Below are 25535 nucleotides of genomic sequence, written 5' to 3' on the forward strand. Positions count from 1 at the left end.
AAAGATGTGCAGTACACTGTATCAAACACTTCAAGTAACAAAACTTAGTTTCAATGATCTCAAACAACAACATATATTATGATGGACGATTCGTCGTACACCATCGAAATTGAAGTATTTCTAAAAAAAAAAAAACAAGGTTGTGGAAAACGAAGACATAAAAAGTAACGAACCCAGTAATTAGAGATCCTAGACTAACGGCGACTACATTGAACAAAGGTATTCCAACAAATCCATACAGGATACAGAAAATACAACCAGGGATGGACATCGGGGTAAAATTGCCATAACCTGAAGGCTCGAAAGCAAGAACTTGTTAGTTCAGTCAGTGCCCTTCTTCCTCGACTCATTCCCCCACTTCCCTTCTCTTCCCTCCTTCACTTTGCCATTCTGATACCGGCCAACCAAAATAATTTGAATTTCATATTAGACAAAATTGAGTACAATGAAATGCAGCTCAATTTAGTTTCAGCGCAAAAGCCTAAAAGACAAAAATTTCGACCACACAGGAAGAATCAAGAAGAAACAAAACAAAGCTTATTGGATAGAAATTCAATAAAATAACTCCGGATTCCTCTTACCGATGGTAGTAAATATTGTGCAAGCAAATAACCATGAATCAGCTAAGCTCCTTTCGTTAAGAATCGACAACTCCGCATTGAAAGCTTTTTCGTATGAATCCAATTTGTTTTTCGCTAGCACAGACCACTAGTCAAACTCAAGATCAAGATCTTTTCCCCTCCACAGGTCCACAAGTAGTTCATCTCTAGAGATTCCTTGCCGGCCGTCTAACACTGACACACGTTCAGTAGCCTCAAATTTCCTTAAAACGAACGCGCCGAATAACCCATAGATGATTAAAATTCCGACTAATACAACGTTGTAAGTCATATGCGCTCCAATTTCCCTTATAGTCCTCATACTTTGAACCGTATGAAGCACAATGAAGCTAAAATTGCTTTGTCTGTCGGTAAAGTTCAGGGGCGTAGCCAGGATTTTTCAAAGGGGGGCTCACAGAGGCTACTCACCATTTACAGTGCTGCTCTCCCGCGCGTATCAGGGGGCTCAGAATATTGTAGGTTGTTTGCTCTAAAGAAGACCAACAAAGGGGGGGTCATGGGCACCCCAGGACCCCCCTGGTTACACCATTGAAGTTACCCTAACGACCTGGCGACTGTCTTATGTACCTCCGTAGCTGGTCTGTTTGTTTATTTGATTTGTTTTTTTCTTTCTTTTCTTATTTTACCTCATTCGCATTCAAAAGCTTACTTATAATGCAAATTGACGACTCATATTTAATAATTAATGGCTAAGTACTTTACTTTGTCTGCGATGCAAACGATATCCCTGTAATCAACAAGAATAATTTATTGCAACTCTGAATTTTCGTTATAGCTTAGAATTTCCAGACAGTTTTCATACAACAAGGTATTGACACAGTTAAGTCCCTCTTCTCCTCCCCGAAATAAATCGGGAAGCCTTTGTGACAATTTAAAAACGTATAGCTTTCCACCATAATCAACCACAATATTCGATGGCTCCCGCAAACTACCATGGTGTCACGTGCACCGATTTACGAACAGCATGGCTTCCTTCTTGGATTATTTTGGAAGAGTCTGGCAGCGAGAGTTCCCACAACCGAACACTTCCGAGTCTCATTCATGACGCACAGACTTCGCTGCGCTCGGTTGGTGCGTCATGACCTCGAGGCAAATATTTTCCCGTCCGGCCCTCCCACTCAGTCAATATGTACATATTATTCAACACTGAAACTTGGGTAATTTAATTCAGGGGGGGGGGGGGTGAGTTAAGAAGAATAAGAAGTATAAAATGACTTCTTCAAAGAAAAGAAGGGAAAGTTGTATCATTCACTCTAAATTCATGCCGCTTATGTGAAATTCGCCTATATATTATAGAGTCTGGGATGATTTTGGTTTCACAGCAACAAGTTTACAGTCAAAGGCATTTGCAGTGAAGTCAAACGGTGGGTTTCCAAACTTCTGCAACAATAGCTTAATTCTTTCTTGGGTGACAAGTTGTAGATCAAAAACTCCTTGTGAAGTGCTAACAAGCCACTGTAGAAGGCTTTCCACGCTGGGATAAACATTGACAGTTTTTCGGGCGTAATAGCTCCTCACAACAGTAAATCCTGCTGTCGTACATATAAGATCAACATCATCTCTCTTTACGAGATGCAACTTATTCTTTAATTGTTCATGTGTCTCCGGATTTAAAATTTCAAGCGAAGAAACCAGCAAGGGAGGTAGGGCATCCACATACTGTATTGCAACTTTCCCGCCAGGTTTCAAACTGTTCAACATGTTTCTGAACGCCTCGCTTTTTTCAGGTATCCAATGAAGAACAAAATTAGAAAATATAATGTCGAACTTTTCAGAGCCCATGCCTTCGAACTGATTTGAGTTGCCTTCTATAAAAGAGAGGTTCTCTACATGACGATGAGTTTCCTTGGCCAGTTGCAGTCGACTGAAGTTAGGATCGACGCCAATGATATAACCTCTTGGTCCGACCAGTTCAGCAAGGTAGGCAGACAACTCGCCAGTACCGCAGCCTAAATCCAAGATGGTATCTTCAGGTTTAGGAAGCACATCAGTGTGGATGAAGTTTTTACCGGCTTCCAGTTGTACTGTAGCTGAGCTTTGCTGATAAGACTCTGCGGCCATGATCACAGAAATTCTAACAACGGACAACTTTGTTGAACTACTAAGAATAAACACAAGTGATATCAAACTTTGACACTTTCGGATGTCAATAGAAATGAAAGTCTCAAATTTATGCAAATAGCTGTATAATTAGTATAGGTAATCACATGATTTCGAGTGCAATTTGGAATAAATAAGCACGAGTAAATTTTTTCAAAGACTAACAAAATTGCATGAGCCCGTAGAGGAAAAAAGCCGGCAGGTGTACACGCATAAAAAACCGGGGCTCCGTTTGCTAAAGGTCTGGATCCGCCACTGAGTATGGAGGGCTATGGAAATAGGTAAAATCATGAGACAAGTAAGTAATAAGTAGTGGGCTCCTTGTAAAAACATATGTCTGGGGAAAAAAACAAAACAAAACAAAACAAACAAACAAAAAAACATATAGCTCTTGAACACATTACCTAAAACAGGGTCGGATCGGATCGGATCGGATCGGTTATGACCTTCTCTCCTTCGCTTCAATCACGTTGCGCACAGTCGCGCTGTTTACAATCGTGTTTCATGTAACCGAACGCCTGGAACGTATCGGAGTAGGTCAGGAATAAAATACGAAATAGCAGTTTCGAGTTTAGGCCTATATAGATTATACTAGTAAAAGTAGCATATTATGCTAGTAGCATTGCTTTTTTTGGCGAAATTATGCTAAAATTATGCTCTTTTTTACAAATTATGCCCCTTTTTTTTGAAATTATGCTCTTTGAAAAAATTGCAAATAAGTCCAAAAAATACATTTTTTAATTAGAAACCGTTGGTCTACAAGAAAGAAACGCAACAAATCCACAATGAAATTCAAATAAACATGTGGTTCATGTTAACATGGCCTACAATGTGACTTCCGGTTCCGGTGCACCCCAGACCCGGGCTCAGACCGTTTCAGACGCCGCACAGTGATTCACAGGGAACTACAAATGCTACTTGAACTAAAACTTAAAACATCGAATAACGTCACCAAGTGCTTGGGAGTAGAGATGAACAATGATCAAATTGTCAAAAATGATCCGATAATTATCAAAATATGCGAATTATGCTAGCATTGCTACTTGGCAGAAATTATGCCAGTTTGCTCAAATTATGCCAAAAATTATGCTAGCATAATCTATAAAGGCCCATAATCGCGTTGCCATGATCAAGAAATGACCCTTTCTTCTGAGCAAAGCAGTTCCATTGATCGTCTGTGTCGTCAGATACCAGACATACATAAAAATTCTAAATTTTAATCCATATATTTTGGAATTTTTATTTGATGATATTTTTTTCTATGATGTTACCCGTCGCGGTCAGGTAATAATCTTAGTGGTTAAACATAGGCCAATTAAGCTGTGTTGGATAAAACAACATGATTGGCTACTGAGTGAATTTGACCTGTCACTCACAATCGTGTGTTAGCTCATAAACGAAAGTCAAACGCAAAGCTCGATTAACGTCTTGAACGGGTAAAATCTTCCAACGAGTCTCTAGTCTACAGTTATGTGGGAGTCGGATGGCAATCAAGAACTGAAGGACAAGAATACGGTGAGACTTTCTTAATATTATTTAATCCCAAAGAAGGAAGGCATTCTGTTTGAAATTGAGATCCATCGAGATACTTTGCTAGTTAGCTTTGCAATAGTCCCGGGAAAATTATGTACGCGAAGCGTGTGTTTAAACCTTCTCGTATTTCCACAGGAGCGAACAGTTTCTGGAAAGCTGAGAGAGAAAACGAGAAAAGGAAGACCTAGAAAATCATTCACAAAGGTTTGCACTGCTTATTGAATTGTTAAAAAGACTAAATAGCTTTAGATGAACAATGCAGCGAACGCGGTTTTGTTGTGTTTACAAATCCCGGATGCGCTCGCATCGCGTTGCAACGAATATGATATTTCCTGCTCATATAAGTTTTCTTCACGAGATTTAATTGCATACTTCTTCAATCCTTCGCAAGTATTGCCCGTTAATCAGATAATTAGAATATTCTTATTTTTGAAGAAATAAGAATTTCCATGGGAAGAACCACGTACTTATGGTTTGTCTCGACTTGCTCTCATTGGGCGCCATTTTGAAAGTTCTACCTTGCGTTTTTGCGGGATTTCTTTTAATTTGAGCTTCTGTTATTTACAAGGAACAGTTCGTATTACATATTGCCTATTCTCTTTCCCGACACTTTTTTTATAAGAGTCCTTCCTCAATTATCAGCGATTGTTGGTGTTAAGAATGTTTATGAAAATGTTTTTTTTAACTTAAAACACTACAATATTTGGACCGTATGGGCACGCAGCCACATATTTAAAACTGATTTCCTTTTTGAGATATTAAAAGAAAGCTATCTTATATTGGGTCTATGATTTCCGCACATCCCCATACTAGAGCAAAACAAAGCTTTTGTCCTAAAGGCAACTCTATTGTTCTCTCCACTGTTTTCTTCATCCAAGAACTGTGCATAATAAAGTATTCAGCGTGCGGAAATCCAACATTTTGTTTAGCCCTTTCACTTCCATGATCTTATTACTAATTCTCCATTCTGTCTAATCCATACAGTTCTTATCAGTGATGTTAGTTTGGATAATTTGGTATTGGATCAACTGATAATCCCTTAATTAATTTTTTTTTTTATTTCTTCTCATCGCTTGTCAGTTTGATTTTGTATTGACATTGTAAAGAGAAATTCTCTTTTGGTCGCTCATGGGAGTTATAGGGTTGAGCCAAAATTTTGTAAGTGCCCTTATTAAAAGAAGTATGGTATCTCTGAGCCCCTTGAAAGTCTGGAAAGCTGCCACCTCTGACACTTTTCTCATGGCCCTTACCATCTGAAATTTTCTTTTGTTATATTTATTTTTAACCACTTGTTACTTTCTCTTTGAAGACCCTGCTGAGTTTATTTAAGTCATAAAACAGATTGGGCTTTCTCTCAACGTCTTACTGAGTATATAATTCTCCTTCTATGCTTTTTATCTCTTGAAATATCTTATGGCTGCTGCCAGATCTCACTCCACAGATGTGAGAATGCTGTGAATAAGGATCAGAATCTGTGGTCTCTCACCAGCTCACTCTTTGCTACCCAAGGAAAAACATTTGCACCATTGTAGCCATAATATACATGTTTTCTGTGCCAAAATCTTTGAAGTGTCCTCAGAAATCCTGAAGCATCTTTGAACAATACCAAGCCCTCTATAGAATATTCTGACACAATTTCAAGAGAAAATTTTCCTCCCTTTGACCCAAAGAAAATTTGGCAGGTATTATTACGTAATGAACCAAAAAATGTTATAGGGAATTTGTTTAATCCCCCCAATCTTCTCTTTTGGTTTTTAAATTCTTTTTACATATAACTGAGCAGCCACTGATGTCAAAAGCAGGCAGGATTTTTTCCAATATTCTACTTTTCAGCAATAATCCAATGTACCTAGTACTTTTATCACCTTTTCTCGAATGTATCTGATATTTCAGACTAAGTAAAAGCAGGTGAAACAGCTGGTCTTGTTCATTGTGTTTAAATACGATTCTCAATTTAAATGACATACCTATCCCACTCAAATGGTGGATCATGGTTAAACTTTCAACAGTAAAATAGATTTCCTCTAGCTTTTAGTGGACCTTTAGGGTAATTCAAGTTTCCTTTCTCTTGCTGGGTGCTGGTGCTATGTTAAGGGATTCAAGGGTGACACAGAATGATGCAGGGGAAGAAATCAAAACAAAGCCTTCAAAACTGTAGTTGTTTTCTTTAGGAAATACCTACAAAAAATTCTAGGAAGGAAAACTTAAAAAAACAAGTTGTGTAGCATGCTATTCAGATGACTAGATACTTTCTTTATGAAACTTTCCAGAGAGAGAGAAGAAGTGAGATGAAGAAAACGGGGAAATTGATGGGGTGTCAGAATATGAGAAATAACACTGTAGACACACTGCCAAAGACCTGGGGTGCTGTGGTCCCTGCTGTTGCGAGATGATTTTTCATATGAATATCACAATTGAGGTTTATGAAAAAGGTTTCCCCACCCCCCCCCCCTGTATCTGCGAGGTACAATTTTTTCCACTGTTTACTAGTCTTCTCTGCCGCTTGAGTTTCAGCCCCCAGATACAAGAGGAAAAGAAACAATATTAACCACTTCACCCAAGCTGTTCAGAATTTGGTAACCATGAGCCTCCTTTGAAAAAATCCCAGCAATGCCTCAAAGATGTACATCTCATTGGTCACGAGAGCTGAAAACACCACTCCTTTTTTTTTTTTTTTTCTAATCATGTTCCATAAGTGACTGAATTCTAGGAATAGGGCTGTTACTCAGCTCAAGTGGATTCTGGGAGGGGACCCCCCCCCCCCCCCACCTAGTATGACAAGGTCAAAATTGAACCCACTGTGAAAATGAAACTAGCTTCCAATAGTCCATTTTACAGTTGTGTGGTTGGTTGCCAAGCCTTTGAATGGGAGTGAGGCTAAGGGTGACCTTGTTATGATACAAACCTTGCTGCCTTTCAAATTTAAATCACTTTGTTATCATGCTAACTAGATACAGGTCTCTATCACAACAAGGTCACCTTGAGCCTCACTCTGAATCAAAGGCTTGGCAACTAAGTACACAACTGTAAAATGGCCTATTGGATTTTTTTAACTTATCATTCATTTTTCTAACTTCTTCCCTTATCAACATGTTTCTAACAGTTGCTTGTTATTATAAACCTCTATTAGGCTACAGCAACACAGAAACAGTCTGCCCTGCAGTCAGCTCCAGTACAAGAATCTCTTTCCCAACAAACACCTTCTCAGACTCTACAGTCAGTTCTGCAGCCAACGACCACAATATTGCAACCTATAGAAACAACGAGTGAGCCACTACACACACTGCCTCAGTTGGCGCAGCTAGTACAGAAACTGTATCCACTACCAGAGGAGCATGAAACAGTAAAAACAATGCCACAGCTGCCAACAACTCAACCTTCACAGACATCAATGCAGCTCCAAGGAGCTGTCCCTCAGTCTCAACAAACTGTGTCTCAGTCCTCACAAATGGTGATGCAATCACAGATCACAAAATCCCAGCCCGTGAAAATTGCTATGCCGCCTCTAAACACTATACCACAGCTTTCCCACACAGTGTCGCACCCATCACAAACAGTTTTGCAGCCAACGCAAAGTTTGCTTCAACCACCGCAAAGTCTGCTACAGGCTTCACGAGCTTCGCTTCAGCCTCCACAGACACTCTTTCAGCTTCCACCAACGGTGCTCCAAGTAGCACCCCAACCACTGCAGACAGTGTTTCCTGCTCCAAATAACACTCTTCGACCTCCGCAACTGGCAGGGCAGCAACCTCCTCACTCTGGACCATTGGAGGGTTCCCCATCTTTAGCTTCCCTCGCCCAGTTCACTCTGCCTCCAAATCTGTTTCCCTCACCATTCTTAAACAGCACTATCCAAGCACCTCTCCAACCTAGTGTTCTGTCTTCTCTTACAGGCCCTCATTCATCCACCGTGAATTTGCTTAGTACTCTACAAGATGACAGGCTCGGCTTGATCCTTCCAGTGTTAGTGAGGATGGAACATAAGATAGATCAAATTATGGCGATTATTGGCGCTAAATACAGTCTTGGAATAAACGGGCTGCAACCAGAAAACAAGCTTAATCCCAACTTGATAGACAACCAGTGCAAAAGTGACATTGCGGAAAACCAATCAAATTTTGTCACGATAGGAAACGGATCGATTGAATCAAATACAGAAAGTAATTCCACTACTGCTTCAATGGCAAATCAGTTAAATACAGATAAGATGATTAACAATTCGAATATACCTTCGCTAGGTAAACAGAAAGAATGTTTTACGAAGGAAGACCCAGCGGTTAGCGTACCTATCAAATCTCAGTCAACAGAACGCCAGTCAACTGCATCAACGTTGAATTCTACGCGGCCTAATGCTAACTTCACTGAAACACACCCGGGTGACAGAGCGATGGAGATCGGTGATGCAGACATTGCTATGGAATCAATTAGCGCTGAAGCTTCCACTTTAACTTCCTCTTCTAACGTTACGAATTTGCATCCTGGTTCATCCACAGTTCAAGGCCGTCTAATTCAACGTAAAATGGCAAAAATAACTGAGCTAACGCTTCCTGAAAATTCCAACTTTCCTGTTTCACGCGACGATATTATTGCCATGCAGGCCAAGTCCACCTCCACGATGAATTTTGCCGTGCGCCTGATGCGTGAATTGTTTACCTTGGAGGAACTTGATGGGAAAAACATTTCAGGAGCCAGAGGAAAAGACAGAGTAGATCCGAACAGAGTTGAAATCATCAAAGAAATTGTCTTCCAGGTTTATCGAACGTTACCATCTGACAGAGATATGGTGTGGAGGTGCTGTCGCAAAGCGATGGACTCCTTTATGCGTCGCATGAAACGGGAGCGTGCGCTGAAAAGCAAAACCACTTCTGCCGCAACTATTTAACGTGAATTTCGAGACAGATCCAATTATCCGCTTATTTTCTAAAGTGCTGTCAGTGGGAGATCCTCTTCTTATTTTATCTGTTTTTGTACTTATTATTTTGTAATTATCTTCATTATTATCTTCTGCAGTTTCTTTCACTAGTTTGGAAAAAAGTCAAGGTGGTTGTTGCGAAAAATTAGAAATGTAAAAGGAGCGTTTGTTTTAAAGCTCATTAAGCGCACACCGTCTTAAAGTTGTTTTTGCGAGGTAGCTTTCCCGCCAATTCCTCTGCTTGTACACTGAGAACATGCAGAGGAAATAATTGGTTAAAACGCTCCATGTTTCGATTGGTTGAAGTCAGCATTTGCTATCCTAATTAGGTGTGCCGACTCTTTTACTTAGCTTGACTTGTTTAATTGACGCAGTCTCGTCCTTTAAACTATTTAACGATTATTCGATGATGTTCATTGAGCCTGAGGAAAATAGCTGTTTTACTCTAAAGGTGACCATTAAAGCAACTACATTTTCTTTCATTTCACTTGTTTCTTCTTTAAAATCATTACGAACTCTTGCCAAATCCACTTTGAACCTGAGGGATTCAAATCGCAGGGTGATTATTTGAAAGGTGAATAATGGTAAATACCCACGTCCGCTTAAATTTTGAACACTTTCAACCGATTTGCAATTCTGGCCACTAGTGCTCGTTCTAAGATTTTGGCCCCTGGTCGCCGTTTCGGGAATTTGGCCACTAGTCACCGTTAATTTTTGGGATTTGTGCCACTAGTGGCCGATTTAGAATTTTGGCCACTACTGGCCGTTTTGGCATTTTCGCCACTAGTGGCCGATTTGGGATTTTGGCCACTAGTAGCCGTTTTCGGATTTTGGCCAATAGGGGCCGTTTCGCCATTTTGGTCACTAGTGGCCGTTTTGCGAATTTGGCCACTAGTGGCCGTCTTGAAATTTTGGCCACAAGTAGCCGTTTTGGGATTTTGGCCACCGGTGGCCGATTGGGCATTTTGGCACGCAGTGGCCAATTTAGGATTTTGGCCACTAGTGGCCATATCGGAAATTTGGCCATTTTTGACCGTTCTGAATTTTCCCCACTAGTGGCCCTTTTCCGACTTTCCCCACTAGTGGCCAATTGGCATAGGTATTTTCACCAGTAATAGCCGTTTTAGAAATTTGTCTACAAGTGGTCGTTCTGACACTTCGGCCACTGGTGGCCGTTTTGGGATTTTCTCCACTAGTGGCCGTTTTAGGACTTCCTCCACTAGTGGCCGTTTTCCTATTTTGTCCACTACTGGCCGATTTGGAATTTTGGCCACTAATGGCCGTTTTGGGATTTTGTCCACTAGTGCCCGTTTTGCTATTTTGTCCACGACTTGCCGATTTAGGATTTTGTCCACTAGCGGCCGTTTTGGGATTTTATCCACAAGTGGCCGATTTGGGGTTTTGTCCACTAATGGCCGATTTGGGATTTTGTCTTCTAGTGGCCGATTTGGAATTTTGTCCACTAGTGGCCGATTTGGGATTTCGTCCACAAGAGGCCGTTTTGGAATTTTATGAACTAATGGCTGATTTGAGATTTTGTCCACTAGTGGCTGATTTGGGACTTAATCCACTAGTGGCCGATTTGGGATTCTGTCCAGTAGTGCACGATTTGGGATTTTGTCCATTAGTGGCCATTCTGGGATTTTGTCCAGTAGTGGCCGATTTGGGATTTTGTCCACTAGTGGTCGTTTTGAGATGATGTCCACTAGTGGCCAATTTGGGATTTTGTCCACTAGTGGTCGTTTTCAGATGATGTTCACTAGTGGCCGTTTTGGGATTTTGGCTAATAGTTTCTAAAGAAACTGTTTAGGGCTGCGTCGGTGGGGGTAACGAAATAATTTGGATATGTCAACAAAGTTGAAATAGTAAATTAGCCACCGTAACGACTACAAAAGCTGACGTTTCAAGCGTTAGCCCTTCGTCGGAGCGAAGCTTTCGGATCGATTTTGTCCAGTAGTTGCCGAATTGGGATTTTGTCCCCTAGTGGTCGTTTTGAGATGATGTCCACTAGTGGTCTATTTAAGATTTTGTCCAGTAGTGGCCGTTTTGAGAGGATGTCCACTAGTGGCCGATTTGGGATTTTGTCCACTAGTGGCCGTTTTGAGATGATTTCCACTTGTGGCCGATTTGGGATTTTAGCCAGTAGTGGCCGTTTTGAGTTTTAAGCCACTAGTGGCCGATTTGGGATTTTCTCCAGTAGTGGCCGATTTAGGATTTTGTCCACTGGTGGTCGTTTTGAGATGATCTCCACTAGTGGCCGATTTGGGATTTTTTCCACTTGTATTCGTTTTGAGATGATCTCCACTAGTGGCCGATTTGGGATTTTTTCCACTTGTATTCGTTTTGAGATGATGTCCACTAGTGGCCGATTTGGGATTTTGTCCACTAGTGGCCGATTTGGGATTTTGTCCACTAGTGGCCGATTTGGGATTTTGTCCACTAGTGGCCGATTTGGGATTTTGTCCACTAGTGGCCGATTTGGGATTTTGTCCACTAGTGGCCGATTTGGGATTTTGTCCAGTAGTGGCCATTTTGGGATTTTAGCCAGTAGTGGCCGATTTGGGATTTTGTCCAGTAGTGGCCGATTTGGGATTTTGTTCACTAGTGGTCGTTTTGAGATGATCTCCACTAGGGGCCGATTTGGGATTTTGTCCACTTGTGTTGGTTTTGAGATAATAATAATGATAATAATAATAATAATAATAATAATGATAATAGTTTAATATTTATATTGCGCAAATTAACATTTCGATATGATCAAATGCGCATCACAACACTGTTCGGGGGACTTTGGCCGGACTGCATCAGCAGTTTACAAACAATCGAAGGAAGCTTATTTGAAGATGCCCCCTCCCCCCCAATTCCCAGTAAACAGGCCAGACCACATCACAGTAATCTCGTGAGTGGGTTCTTTAAGGTCCCCTGCCTAACCAAATTATCTAATTAATAGATGCAGGAGACGGGACCTACGATTTATTCGTCCTTATCCGAGAAGACTAGAATGTCTATCCATTTGTTATTAAAGAAAGGTAGCGCATTCTCCTCAGTTATTTTAAGACCTTGAGTGTTGGTCCGGCCGGGTCTCGAACCATCGACCTCGACCTCCCGCACAACAGTCCAGCGCTCTAACCAATTGAGCTAACCGGGAGGCGGTTAAATGATGCCAACATGATGTCCACGAGTGGCCGATTTTGGATTTTGTCCACTAGTGGCCTATTTGGGATTTTGTCCACTAGTGGCCGATTTGGGATTTTGTCCACTAATGGCCGTTTTGGGATTTTGTCCAATAGTGGCCGATTTGGGATTTTGTCCACTAGTCTCCGTTTTGGGATTTTTTCCACTAGTGACGGATTTGGCATTTTGTCCACTACTTGCTAATATGGGATTTTTTCCACTAGTGGCCGTTTTGGGATTTTGTCCACTAGTCGCCGTTTTGCGATTTTCTCCACTAGTGGACGATTTGGGATTTTGCCCTCTAGTGGCCGTTTTGGGATTTTGTCCACTAGTGGCCGTTTTGGGATATTTTGTCCACTAGTGGCCGCTTTGGGATGTTGGTCACTAGTGGCCGTTTTGGCATTTCAGTTTTTAGTTGCTGATTTACGATTTTGTGTATTAATGGCCGTTTTGAGATTTAAGTTATTAGTGGCCGATTTGGCATTTTGGCCATTAGTCGTCGTTTTTGCATTTTGTCCAGTAGTGGTCGATTTGGTATTTAGTCCCCTTGTGGCCAATTTGTATTTTGTCCACTAGTGGCCGTTTTTTGCATTTTTTCCCGCATTAGTGGCCGATTTTGTGTTTTGTCCACAAGTGGCCGATTGGGCATTTTGGCCACTAGTGGCCGTTTTGGGATTTTGGCCACTAGTGGCAGATTTGGAATTTCGTCTACTAGTTGCTGTTCTGGGATTTTGGCCACTAGTGGCCTTTTTGGGATTTTGTCCAGTAGTGGCCGTGTTGGCTTTTTTTCCACTAGTGGCCGTTTTGGGATTTTGTGGATTAGTGGCAGCTTTGGCAGTTTAGCCACAAGTGGCCGATTTGGTATTTTGGCCAATGGTGGCTGTTCTGGGAATTTGTCTACTAGTGGCGGTTTTTAGGATTTTGGCTACTTGTGACCGTTTTGGAATTTTGGACACTAGCGGCTGATTTGGGATGTTTGGCACTCGTGGCCATTTTGGCATTTTTGCCACTAGCGGTCGTCTCGGGATTTTGGTCACTATTGGTTGTTTTGGGTTTTGTCCATTAGCGGCTGTTTCGGGAAGTTGGCCACTAGTGGCCGTTTTGGGATATTCGCCACTAGTGGCCGTTTTCGGATTTTTGCCACTAGCGGCCGATATGGCATTTTGGCCACTAGTGGCCGTTTCGGCATTTTGGCCACTAGTGGCCGATTTGGGATTTTAGCCATTAGTGGTTGTTTCGGGATTTTGCCACTATTGGCCGATTTGGGATTGTGGCCACTTAAGTTTCGAACCCGGCAAGGTTTGAAATACAATACCTTGAGTTTAATAAGGTGATTCCATTCGATGGCATGACGTAACGGTAGAATGGCGAGATATCCTACAACGTAGAAGGCTTTGTTGTGTGAACCAAATGTCTCAAAAAAGGGAATAGGAATTAAACAAATAATTATTGACAATAAACAGGCGCCTCTATAAGTTATCATTACTATTAATGTTGTTATCATCTTTAATCTTACTATTACTATCATTATTACCATTTGTTATAATCTAATCATTGGTTGAGTGTAAATTAGTCGCTATATTCTTTAGCAATTTTTCTCTTGTTGAGCGAGGTACTCAAAAATATGTGTGATGCGGCAGCTGTAACTATGTGCAGTGAGTCTGAGCTGCCTATTTTTAAAATCGAGAGATTTTACTGATGTAATATTTCAGTTTGTGGTGCGCCACAAGTTTTAGGACAAAAAGCCTCAAAATATAATATAAACATATGATTTAGGCGAGTCAGCAAACTCTAAATCGCTAATTTCCACACTATCTTCTGTGACGTCACTATCTCCGTATATCCGGGTATTTTTCTGATGAAATACCGCAGGCAGGTGGCGTGATGTGCGGAGCCGGCCCAAACATCAACAAAGAGATCGGCTACAAAAAAGTTTTGTCCTGGCAAGATCTTTAGACAGTTCCTGATGGTATCGATCTGGAAATTATCTCAGATAACAATAGAGTTGCATCAAGAATGGAATCCTTCATTCATATGTTCGAAACACCATCAGGGAGCGGGAAGCAGAGAGCCTTGGCGTCAATGCCGGAGTGCCTGCCCCCTGAGGTAAATAGATCTTTCTGCCAAAGTACAAGCTTGATTTCCTCTCAGTTTAATGTGATTGTGCGCTTGGTGCTTTGCAGGTTGAAGAAGGAAACGTAGAGTATAAGGTGAGTTCTTTAGCATGGCTCTGACGTTGGGAGTAAATTTAAATTTTTGTACTGAGTTGTAACCTGGATGAGGATTCCTTGTCAGGCGGGAAAAAATCTTAAGCTTGGAAACGGCTAACGGTCTTTCTTTACTCTCGATGTTATTCTTGTTGAATACTGTAGGAATCAATCTTACACGGCTTCAGTTGTTATTAAGAAAATTCGTCTTTGGAAACTATCGATGGTACATTTTGTTTTCAGTTTAAGAGAAACATTATGCGATATTTACCTCAGTATGTAGGCTCTGAAAACAGTGCTTCGTGGCAAAATATTGTTGCTGGGGACTTCGAATGGTCTGAATATATTATTTCTAAGCCCGCTCGTGCCAGTAGTGAACGTTTCCGTGAAGACGATGGATTTATTGAGAAAGTGAAATCGAAATCGAGAAACACTTAGACCCTGGTGTTGATTTATTTGGCTGAAATATATAAGTCTTGTTCTGAGTTTCCTTGAGCAAGGAAAAAAATTTCAAGTATTCAACTGAGTTTGCATTACCGTCTGGAAAAAAAGTTGTTACTCCTTATCTCCCAGGATCTGAATCCTAATTCTCCCTTCTGGCTACTGTAAATTTCCCGGTAACATAGTTTAGAGAATTTGGGTTAGGTGAGATTGGACTGAATTGATCGTCCGAGTGAGATAGAATAATCCTGAGAAGGACTTGTCGCTAATAGTGGTTGATTTATTCATCAGCCTTAGTTCGTCATCTGAGTAAAGAATTTTAAAACATCACTGGAGTCACTCGACTCTCGTTATCACTTATGACCTCCCTTTAGGTTGTTAAAAAATTATGTTGGTAACTACTACTGACAACAGTTCTTCTTAGGACTGCTCTAACCCGAACAAACAAACTACACAATCAAATATTACTCTTAGCTTATAATCACTTTGGACTTAAAACAGCCAAGGGGATGATGACAGGTAAGGGATACCATGACTTGGTTAAGGCAGCTATGTCCCCTGTAACTTTATCAAACTAGAACCATATTTTAAGATTTAAATCTTAGGACTGTTGTGACAGGTTTTAGCTTTCAATACTAGTCCCTTCTGTATTGTTTCCTGATAATTTCATTTTTGAATTTCATAACCATTGATGCCTGTATCTTAACTGTTTATTTGGCAAACATAAAACAGCTTTTCAGAGCATTTAACACTGTAGAGTTTTTAGAAACAGGCTCTCTAGTGTAACATGTGAATAATGATAATAATAATGATGATGATGATAATAATAATAATAATAATAACAATGATAATATTGATAATAATAATAAAGCTTTTTTTGCCAAAAGATAAAATACATATTTTTTGTTACAAGTTAGTGCAAACAATTTTAAAAAGGTAAAAAGTAAGAATTAAAAATCTAGTAAATTATATAGCTTATTCATATTAAACAGTGTTAATCTTAGGCTTAAAGCAATTTCCTTTCCTGAGATTGTAACTGGACAGTTTAACATGAGGCATAATGGATAAAATTGGATGTCCTTTAACATTATAAACTTTTTTGAAAATTTTATGGCCTTGCCTCTCTAAGAGGTCGACTTTTGGGTCCTTGGAGGCTTTTTCCTTTAAAACTCCAAATTCCTGCTGTAACCTAGGAAACACACACAGAATTCTGATTTGACCTGGAAACATTTGGTAGATGGCCACCTTGTGAATATCTCACCATTAGAATCAATTATTATTGATTAAATTACTGTCATTATTATAACAGCTGAAGCTTGTAAATCCGTCTCCTTCTCGTCTCGAGCACCTTGTCACTCAGATGAAGTGGCGATTACAGGAGGGTGAAGGTGAAGCAATCTATGAGATAGGTGTTGAAGACAATGGTATGTTTGTGGGTTTGACTAAAGAAGAGCTGGATTCTTCCCTGAACACACTTAATGTCATGGCATCAAAGCTTGGAGCCCATACCACCTTGTTACGGCGACCTTTTGTGGAAGATAATGGTAAAGTTCCTCGAAGACAGGGGGCAGAAGTTCTCGTAAGACGAGTGCCAGATGATCAGCAAGTATGTAATGATTTGTGACATGCTGATTGATTTGTTTTAACAGAGAATGGTATGCAGTAGAAATATTTCTGAAATTTTATCGCAGGGAGAAGAACAATTCAGTCAGACTACTGGCTGTTATTACAGTACCAGTAATGTTTAATTACACTGTCGCTTGCATTTTGTAATGTCTACTGTCAATGGTTCTGACACAGTAAAAATTCCCCCACAATACTTCAAATGTTCATGGTTTTCTATGATTGATGAAAATGGAATGCCATGTTTGGAATATATATACCTCTTTCTCATTTACACATAGATCTACTGTCATACTCTCAGGCCTGGATCTCTTTATCGTTCTCGAAACCTTGTATACTTAAACTGGATCAAAAATAGGCATTATGAATATGAAAAGAAAGCTTGCATTTCTAAATTCAGGCCTTTCTTTCCGAATGGATTATTTATCCTTTGAAAATGGATACTTTCCCAAATCAAAACTGATAAAATTGAGAACCTTTACCTCAAATTTTGAAGGGGATAGAGAGCATTTTGAAATCAGAGCTTTTCCATTATGCTGATGTCCCTGTTCTTTGTATGTTGTTGTGGGATGATCAGACTATTTCTTCAGCTTTAGAAACAACATTTGATGCTATCATAGCTGACTATCAGTCACTCAAAAATGATATTTAAACAATAGAGTGTTTCTGTTGAATGGCATTCATTAAATCAAATTTTTGAATTTTTTTTGTTAAATTTCAGTTTATTGACATAAGACTTGCAGTGTTGGGGAATGTTGATGCTGGAAAGAGCACATTACTTGGAGTCTTGACACATGATGAGCTAGACAATGGCCGTGGACGAGCAAGGTTGAACCTTTTCAGACATCTTCATGAGATACAAACAGGAAGAACATCAAGTATAAGCCATGAAATACTTGGATTTAGCAATAATGGAGAGGTAGGCAAAGATGGAAAGGTAGTCACAACATTTGCTCTACGTGCATTTTCTAAGAAAATTGGAAGTTTTGAATGCAGTATTTCCTTGATTAAGTACCCATGCTCTGAATAAGTGCTCCCCATCCTCTTCCTCACTTTCTTGAAAAGCAGGGATACAGGAAACTATGTGTTCATTGCCACTCTATTTCTAGATTTTTAAGGCTTTAACTACAAGGGAATTAGTACAGATTAAAAGTTTCTTGATAGGTGCTGTCCTTCCAAGAAGCATCACTCTTCTTTGCTGAAATTTCAAACATGGCACTTCAGCAAAGAGAAGTTTCTGAAACTTCAAACTTTTTCAGGAAAGCTTCTTGGTGTAAAACCACATTGAATTGACAGTTTATTGATGAGTGTTGTTTTCAAGTGAATTTTGCATCTATCACTTTTTTAACAAGCCACTTAATTCAAAAACTGACAAAGGAAAAGTGTGGTAATATAATTGAGTAAATAGAGAAAAAAAGGAACCTGCGTTTTACATACATTTTTGTAATCATATTTTAGAAGGTTAAGAAATGTGGCTGTAATTTTCAATTTCTTGCTGGCTTTGGCCTAAGTGGTGGTTACGTGATATTTCTATTGCGTCACAGCATTTCTGGTGATTTGCATATATTAACAAACTTTTCTTTTGGACATGGAAACACAGAGCTAAGTCTCCAGGAATTAGTATTAAAAGGAATAGAAATTAGTAATGAATTTGATTTTTATGCAAGATATGTTTGCCAGGTTGTAAACTACAGTGAATCTCGAACAGCAGAAGACATCTGTGAGCAGTCAACCAAGTTGATCACATTCATTGATTTAGCTGGGCACCACAAGTATTTACGGACAACAATATTTGGTTTAACTGGTCATTCTCCCGATTTTGCTATGCTTGTCATTGCTGGAAATGCTGGAATAGGTAAGGGACTCAAGTCTCAGCGGGGCTTTGAACCCAACTTTTTTTTTTTCACTTGATTGCAAGAAATATAAGTTTAATTGGGAAAAGGTAAAGGACATCTTGTTTAATACGTTTTATTCAAATGTTTACTCTAGGTAAATCTCAGACCATAAACAGTGTGTATGCGTGATGTTTACGGAAACAATTATGTGTAAAAATGAGGAAATAAGAGACAGATAATACACTAAAGGGAACAATTGAGGGAACTTGTTTGAACTTCCTAATAAATGATTTTTATTTAATCTAGTGAGCGAAACAATTGTAGCAAAATAAATGTTGAACCAAATTTATATCAATATGTAGTGGACTCTTTTACTGACTTCTTCCTGGAGGCAAGCAAATTCTGTCTTTGGTGTTGCCCTTACTTGCACTGATATCAAATGGTTGGGCAAGTTGTCTGTCAGTTGTCAAGTTTTGTGGAGAGAACGGAAGGGACGATGGATGTCTAAGGAAGTAAAACTTGATTAGTGCTTCCACTGCCAACTTGGAAAAGATTTCACAGGAAAGGAGAAAAAAAAATTGCACCTGTCTTATTGTGTACTTACTTAATTTTTGTGCTTGGTGTATTTAGTTGGGACTACAAAAGAGCACTTAGGCTTGGCTATGGCACTGAAAGTCCCAACCTTCGTAATAGTAAACAAGACTGATGTTTGTTCACCAACAATGATGGAACGGACGCTCAAAGTACTTGATCGACTTTTAAAATCTCCTGGTTGTAACAAGGTACCAGTGGTTGTCAAAACTGAAGACGACGTTTTTATTGCTTCAACTAACTTCAACTCCAATCAGTAAGATTACACCTTTCTTTATTTCTTATCATTATCGACTGATTGTCACAAAATAGAAATCTTGGGACTCATTACATGGACAACCATTTTAAATGTTTTCTGTAAAGTGAACAAGGAAGTGCGAAGTGTGGGCGCAAAAACACATTTTTCTTCCTTACCCTTACCTCCTTGCTTTAGTGTTTTTTTTTTTTTTTCCAAATTCCCTGACGCTCTTATTTTGTTCGCGCTCTGGAGAATGAAGCAAATAAAGATTTAGAGCTCAGAGGGAAACGAGCGAACTCCCTGAGGCTTGAAAAATTGCTAGTTATAGTTGGTGCGTGGTTCGAGTTATCGGGAGTCTGCTGTGGTTTTGCATTTGAGAGGGTGGAGCGTGTTGAAATACTGATCTTATATTGAAGAAACCCGAGCTAATGCAAACCCAAGTAATTCCAACAATCAACTGAAAACTGCTGTAATATCAAGATCTTTCTTCCCCAGGGTGACTCCCATCTTTACTGTGTCTTGTGTGACTGGAGAAAATCTAAATCTTGTCAAGAAATTTCTTAATCTTGTACCTCCATCACGTTCACCCATGGACCAGGAGAAACTAGCCCAAGATCCAACAGAATACCAGGTTTGAGGAAGTTTCTTTTTACCTGTAGTTAGTGGAAACGGGCTAAAGAGCAGACAGGCTGCAAATGGCGATTGCGGTTGTCAGAGAAACGGCTCATGTTCTCCCCCCCCCTCCCGCCCGCCGTTTTTTGCGCGCTCGCTTTTTCGTTCGTTCGTCCGTTTCAATCCTAGGACAGAATATTTTGACCATCGGTATCAGGTTATGGTTTTGGCAACCGAGATTTCATGTCGGGATTCATGCATCACCTCTTCAAAGGGAGATGGAATTTGTTACAATTCATAAACTTCTACTTCAGTAACTTTGTTGGTCAGAATTCTTGTTTGATTAAAAAAAAAATTCTTTGGTTTGCCGAAATACAGCGTACCTTGACTGCTAATTCCTTTTACAGATAGTACCCACTAACTATTCCATCCCCATTTTTAGTGTTCTAGGAATTCACAATTTTTCTTGGTACAGTACTTGTACTTGTTCAAAAATCAGAGAATAACATTTTATTTTTGCGTTCAGTTATTATTTTACATGGCACACAGTGATCACTTGATTTTTTTTTTCCTGCTCGTTGGTTTTTCAACTGCTTGCAGGTGGATGAAATATTCAATGTTCCAGGAACTGCACCTGTTGTTGGTGGCACTTTAGAGAGGTAAACAGTAATACGCGACTTAAGTAACACTGGCGTTCAAATGAACGCTGAGATTGGTCAACCTAGTATCAGGTCCATCACAGGTCAAGTTGTTCTCTTCGTCTTGCGTAGCACTGGTGGGTGTAGTTTAATCAACGTTTCAGGCCCCGGTTAAAGTTTCACAGCTAACGGTTTCCACCATCTGTAATGTCACATCACAACTAACCATCGGGAAATTAAAGCAGTTGTCTCAGTAGTCTTACGAATGCTTGTCGGTTCTTAATAACGTTTTTCATCGATTCAACATCGCGATGGGAGTTTAGTTTTTTGAGCGCAAAACCAGATTAATTCAGGGCTCGACACTAACGGTATCTCACTAGCCACAGACTAGTAGAAATTCAGTTTTGGCTAGTGGTTTTCGATTTCCACTTGCCAGTTTGGCTAGTAAATAAATTGAAATTGTCGTAAAATCTAAGATGTCACAAGCCACTTGGCTTGTGAGTTGAAAAGTTAGTGTTGAGCCATGTTGATACCTATAACCATTTAGTCCATGGGGGATAAGAGTGAGGGATTCGTTAACAAAATTAATGGTAAACACCACAGCGTACACTATTGAGTTATGGATGCACGCGGGAGGTTGCTAAGCACGAAAGAAGCGTATAAGAGTCGCTCGAGACGATAGCCGCCGGAGAGCGACTCTAGCTTTTTGAGTGCTTAGCAAACTTCCCAAGTGCATCCATAACTCAATAGTGTACGCGGTGGTGTTTACCATTTGTTTTATAACATAACATTGATACATTGTAGCTAAAGAGTTGCCTTTTATTTAACAAATCTTACGTGACCAGAAAAAAACAAGCGCGCGCGGAAAAATAGTCTTTGCATTTGCTCACGTCAGCAGCGTACACCCATGGGCAAATGGGGGACGCTAAATTGACCAATCAGAGCGCGCGCTTTACTTTGGTTATGTTATGACTTAAACTAGTGGTTACAGTTATTGGCCGAGTTCACTAATTGTTATGTAGTTTAATCTTGGATTTAATTCGATCCTGTAGAGGAATTCTTCGCGAAGGAGATGAACTTCTCCTCGGTCCTTGCAAGAATGGAAACTTCCAGCTGGTGACTGTGTTATCATTGAAGAGGAACCGCGCCTCCTGTAGGGTGATACGAGCAGGCCAGGCTGCTTCGGTAGCGATCAGTGGAATCGACAGGAACTTATTAAGACGGGTAAGTACAGTGTGTCAAATGTGCTATCTCATCACTAGCCCTACCCCAGTGTTGTCTACCTTTTTATGAATCATTCCCTAATTTCCCCAAAAGCATTGACGAGACCCGGAAAATAAGTGCCACATAATGTACACTTGAGTTATATTCCTGAGGGAAATGCCAGTCTTTTAGAGTCATCCAGCTGAATATGGAGAGAATTCAGTTTTGTTTTGGTTTTGCCTTCTGCTTCTTGTGCCGGGGGTGAAAATCATGCACCAGGTTCTGTGCCAAATTGAATTCGAAACGTGCGTTTTCCGCGACAGAGGCGTTTTTTCTTTCTCGTTCTTTTGGCATCTTGGAATTCTTACCTTTTCTCCTAATTTGCTGTTGTGATTAATTTGGTTTTCGTTTTATGGTGCTGTAGTGAAAAGCGCCTTCATGCGCTTTTCGAACAACTACTACTAGAGTTATCGATCAGGCTGCCGGCCAGTTGTGCATATTGACTTGATATATATCGATTTCCTTCGAGTATAATAAAGCACAGATTTCTGTTTTGATTTTGCCGTAAACATAACCGGTTCCTTCATCTCCGAGTTGCGAGAGTTCGTGTCTTGACCGACCCTCTCTGGGTAGCAAGTGACTTAAGACAAAATTTTAACTTTCCTGCCCTCCCCGGGTGTGATTTTTCACGAACGCGCTTTTGCCATAGATTCGAGTTTCGCGCTCGGGTAGTAATCGACGATTTTTTAATTTCCCTCGTGAATTTAGCCATATAAGGCAAGAATAGCGATTTTTACTTGATTTTCCTCTTGAATTAACCAGTCTTTGCTTGGCAGTGATGTTACTGTTTCACGATTTCCTTCTACGGCTGTATCTTTGACTCAAAACAATGTCCACATTAGGCACTCATGATTGTTTATGTGTTTGATAAGCCTTTTTTGACACGTATGCTTTGCTAGTGTTGCTTCAGCCTTCAACAGTCTTAAAATGTCACAGAGGCTACAGTTACTTTTACAACTGTAAGTTAACTAAATATCCTTCCTTCGCGTTCGTTAGGGCATGGTTCTAACAGATCCCAAAGAAAAGCCTCATTCCTGCACTGGATTCTGGGCTGACGTATTTCTTCTTTTTCACACCACATCCATAAGCAAACGCTTCCAAGCTACTGTCTACATTGGGAATATTATTCAAACAGCTGTTATCGAGGACATGAACAAGGTAAGAGTTGCAATGCAACGAATTTTAATGTTACATAAATTGGTCTAAACCTCTTTTGGGAGCCTCCTTTTTCCCAAAGTTTTTTTTTTGTGGCAAAAGTGGTTCCATTTGATTTCCAACAAAGGGCTCCCAGGTAACTAACGGCAACTCTAAACCAATAATAACTTTTTTTTTTTAATTTCTCGCGTTAGCCTTTCCAACGCAGTTTTGTGTGTTTTTTTTTTACTGATGTATTAATGACTTCCAAAAGCATGACGAGGATTCCTTTTGTTGCACTTACAGGAATCCTTGAGAACCGGTCAAAAAGCAAATGTACGGTTCAGGTTCATAAAACAGCCAGAGTACGTTCGCCCAAAATCGAGGATCTTTTTCAGAGATGGACATACTAAGGGAATTGGAGAAGTTGTGGATGTTATTCCCCCTAACCCTAACACCAACAGATGACAGCAGACGATCAAACCTTGCTGGCACTTTTTCATCACATATTTAAATAGGGACTGGGACCCATGACACAGAGGGAGTGGGGAAAGTGGGTGCCAATCCTCACGCTGCTTATTTGCAGACATAGTATGAAGAGTGTCTTAACCGTGCCTTTTGGATAGACACTTCATTATTGGCAAGTGTAGTTTCCGTTTGGCTACGAGGATTTGCCTTGAAGTGGCGTTTTGTCTTTGGCTTAGGGAGTCAAGCTGGTTTTTAAAAGTAACTTTGGATGATAAAATGCTTCAGAGGCATGTTATTTTATTTTTTAATGGAAAACTCGGTTGGAAGGAGTTTCATTGTTGAGTAAAGCCTAGGAAAACACGCTACGTGGATAGGCCTGTAGGTGCCATCGACGCGTTGGTGACAAAAGAGACAATAAGATTTAAAAAATGTGGCGGCTTTTCAGCTAGGGTCGACTTAAATTACACGTATGTTAGAAAAATATACGTTGTATTCAAAGAGGTCTTGCAATGGCGTGACAACTGTAATGGATTAAAAAAAAGGAAGGTTTTTAACTTGATTGCTAATTTTACTGGATGTAAATATGTAAAATGGTGTATATTTGTGATCTTTGAAAGCGTGCACTTGATTTTTAACAAACCAGTATTTACTGCAGTAAAACCTATTGGATAACAAGACACTAGCATTGGTCTTGAAATGTTGTCTTCATCTCGTATTTTCTGCATAAACCAACCAGCATCAAATTTCTCCTTACAAAATTACCCCTGAAGCAAGCAAGGACACGAGAATAACGAAGATGATCGCCAACTGAGGAAGCTTTTGATTGTTAAATTCTCGTCAACACCTCGGAATGTATGAAGACCAGTATGGAGAATATGATTACTATATTAGAATGTAAAGGGTTAATAGAGAACTAATAATATTTGCTGGTGAAATTTTATATACGCTCGTACATGGTCGTACACAGAGGGAAACCTCAAAAAGAACAACGCAAGTGAAGTATTTACTTTCTCATGGTGAGGGTTATCAGGCGATCACTATAGTAAAGAGCAAGACTAAGAACTCTTGCTGTTTGAACTGATTCAGAGGTAATTCACCGATCGATTAGATGTTCCCCAGAGCAGCCCACGGGCATTTGACCGTGGTGGGCGGGGGTTGGAAATTTGAACTTTGCCTGGCTGGGGTGGGGGGAATTTCAACCGGAAGTGTCAAGTCTTTCCAACGGAATACGTAATTAAATATGGTGTTTAAGGTAAAATATTGAACTTAAGCGAGCGAATGGCTTAGAAGAAAAGGTGTGTGTCAATGTGTAGAAAGTTTCGGTCGCTGACTTTGTACAAAAAAAATGGGTGGGGCTTCTGTACACAGATTTTCCCCCGAAGGGGTGGCAATTTGAATATACCAATCTTCAAGAGTTCAGATGCCCAGGGTATTGTGCGCGCGTGGAGGGGGGGGGGGAGGACACAATGAAAGGGGTGTTGAAGCTTCAAATTCATGACGCATAATTATCATTGCCTCCATCTTGAATCGTGTTCTCCCCGCATTCTGAGTGGTTTATTACGCCCATAAGCTGATAGAGAGTATTGTCTATCGCTCAAATTGAAAGTTTAAGATAGTGTAAATAATTTTTTTTTTTTGTTTTGTTTGTTTTTGTTTTTTATGATCCAAGATTGCCTTACATGCATGGACCGTTGGATAATTGACCCAATAAGGCCGGGAAACCATCAATCATATAATGAACAAGTTTATTTTAAACATACAATTATGCAATGTAATTATGAAACATTCGGGCATTTACAACAACGATTATAAAAGTGAACAATGAACCGACGGTACAAGGTAAACCATTAACATCATTGGTCATTCTGGTTAGCAAACATGGGTAAGAACTGAACTGAACTGAAACCTAATGAACTTAATACATGAAAGATTAAAAGTGTCAATTAAATTGCTTGTGATCATTGTCAATCATTAATATTTTGTCACAGTAACAATTGCACTACTGCTCTTGATTTGCGTTTAGCAGCTTTATCAACAATATTGCTCTCACTTTGCGAAATATCCCTAAGGGTTCAACTCCACACAAGGTATGGATTTGTTTATTACGCAAGATTTATAAGCATAGATTTCAGACTTTTATGAATTT

General features: G+C 40.0%; 3 protein-coding genes across 3 annotated transcripts; 2 read left to right on the forward strand and 1 right to left on the reverse strand.

Moving 5' to 3' along the window:
• Window positions 1-1348: 1348 nt before the first annotated feature.
• Window positions 1349-2775, reverse strand: LOC111343502 (uncharacterized). The gene has a single exon (XM_022950692.2). It carries the CDS (start codon window positions 2679-2681, stop codon window positions 1911-1913), a length of 771 nt encoding a protein of 256 aa, XP_022806427.1. The 5' UTR covers window positions 2682-2775; the 3' UTR covers window positions 1349-1910.
• A 1314-nt stretch (window positions 2776-4089) lies between these two features.
• Window positions 4090-9647, forward strand: LOC111343509 (uncharacterized). Its single transcript, XM_022950699.2, has 3 exons — window positions 4090-4235; window positions 4389-4457; window positions 7384-9647. The coding sequence occupies exons 1-3, from the start codon at window positions 4191-4193 to the stop codon at window positions 9133-9135; spliced, it is 1866 nt and encodes a 621-aa protein (XP_022806434.1). The 5' UTR covers window positions 4090-4190; the 3' UTR covers window positions 9136-9647.
• A 4555-nt stretch (window positions 9648-14202) lies between these two features.
• On the forward strand, window positions 14203-24066 carry LOC111343508 (GTP-binding protein 2). Its single transcript, XM_022950698.2, has 11 exons — window positions 14203-14445; window positions 14523-14549; window positions 16297-16593; window positions 17332-17529; window positions 18291-18465; window positions 19076-19292; window positions 19770-19905; window positions 20487-20545; window positions 21577-21748; window positions 22784-22945; window positions 23228-24066. Exons 1-11 carry the CDS (start codon window positions 14356-14358, stop codon window positions 23387-23389), a joined length of 1695 nt encoding a protein of 564 aa, XP_022806433.1. The 5' UTR covers window positions 14203-14355; the 3' UTR covers window positions 23390-24066.
• Window positions 24067-25535: the final 1469 nt, after the last annotated feature.

Source organism: Stylophora pistillata, chromosome 6 (genome assembly GCF_964205215.1).
Source record: "Stylophora pistillata chromosome 6, jaStyPist1.2, whole genome shotgun sequence".
NCBI lineage: Eukaryota > Metazoa > Cnidaria > Anthozoa > Scleractinia > Pocilloporidae > Stylophora > Stylophora pistillata.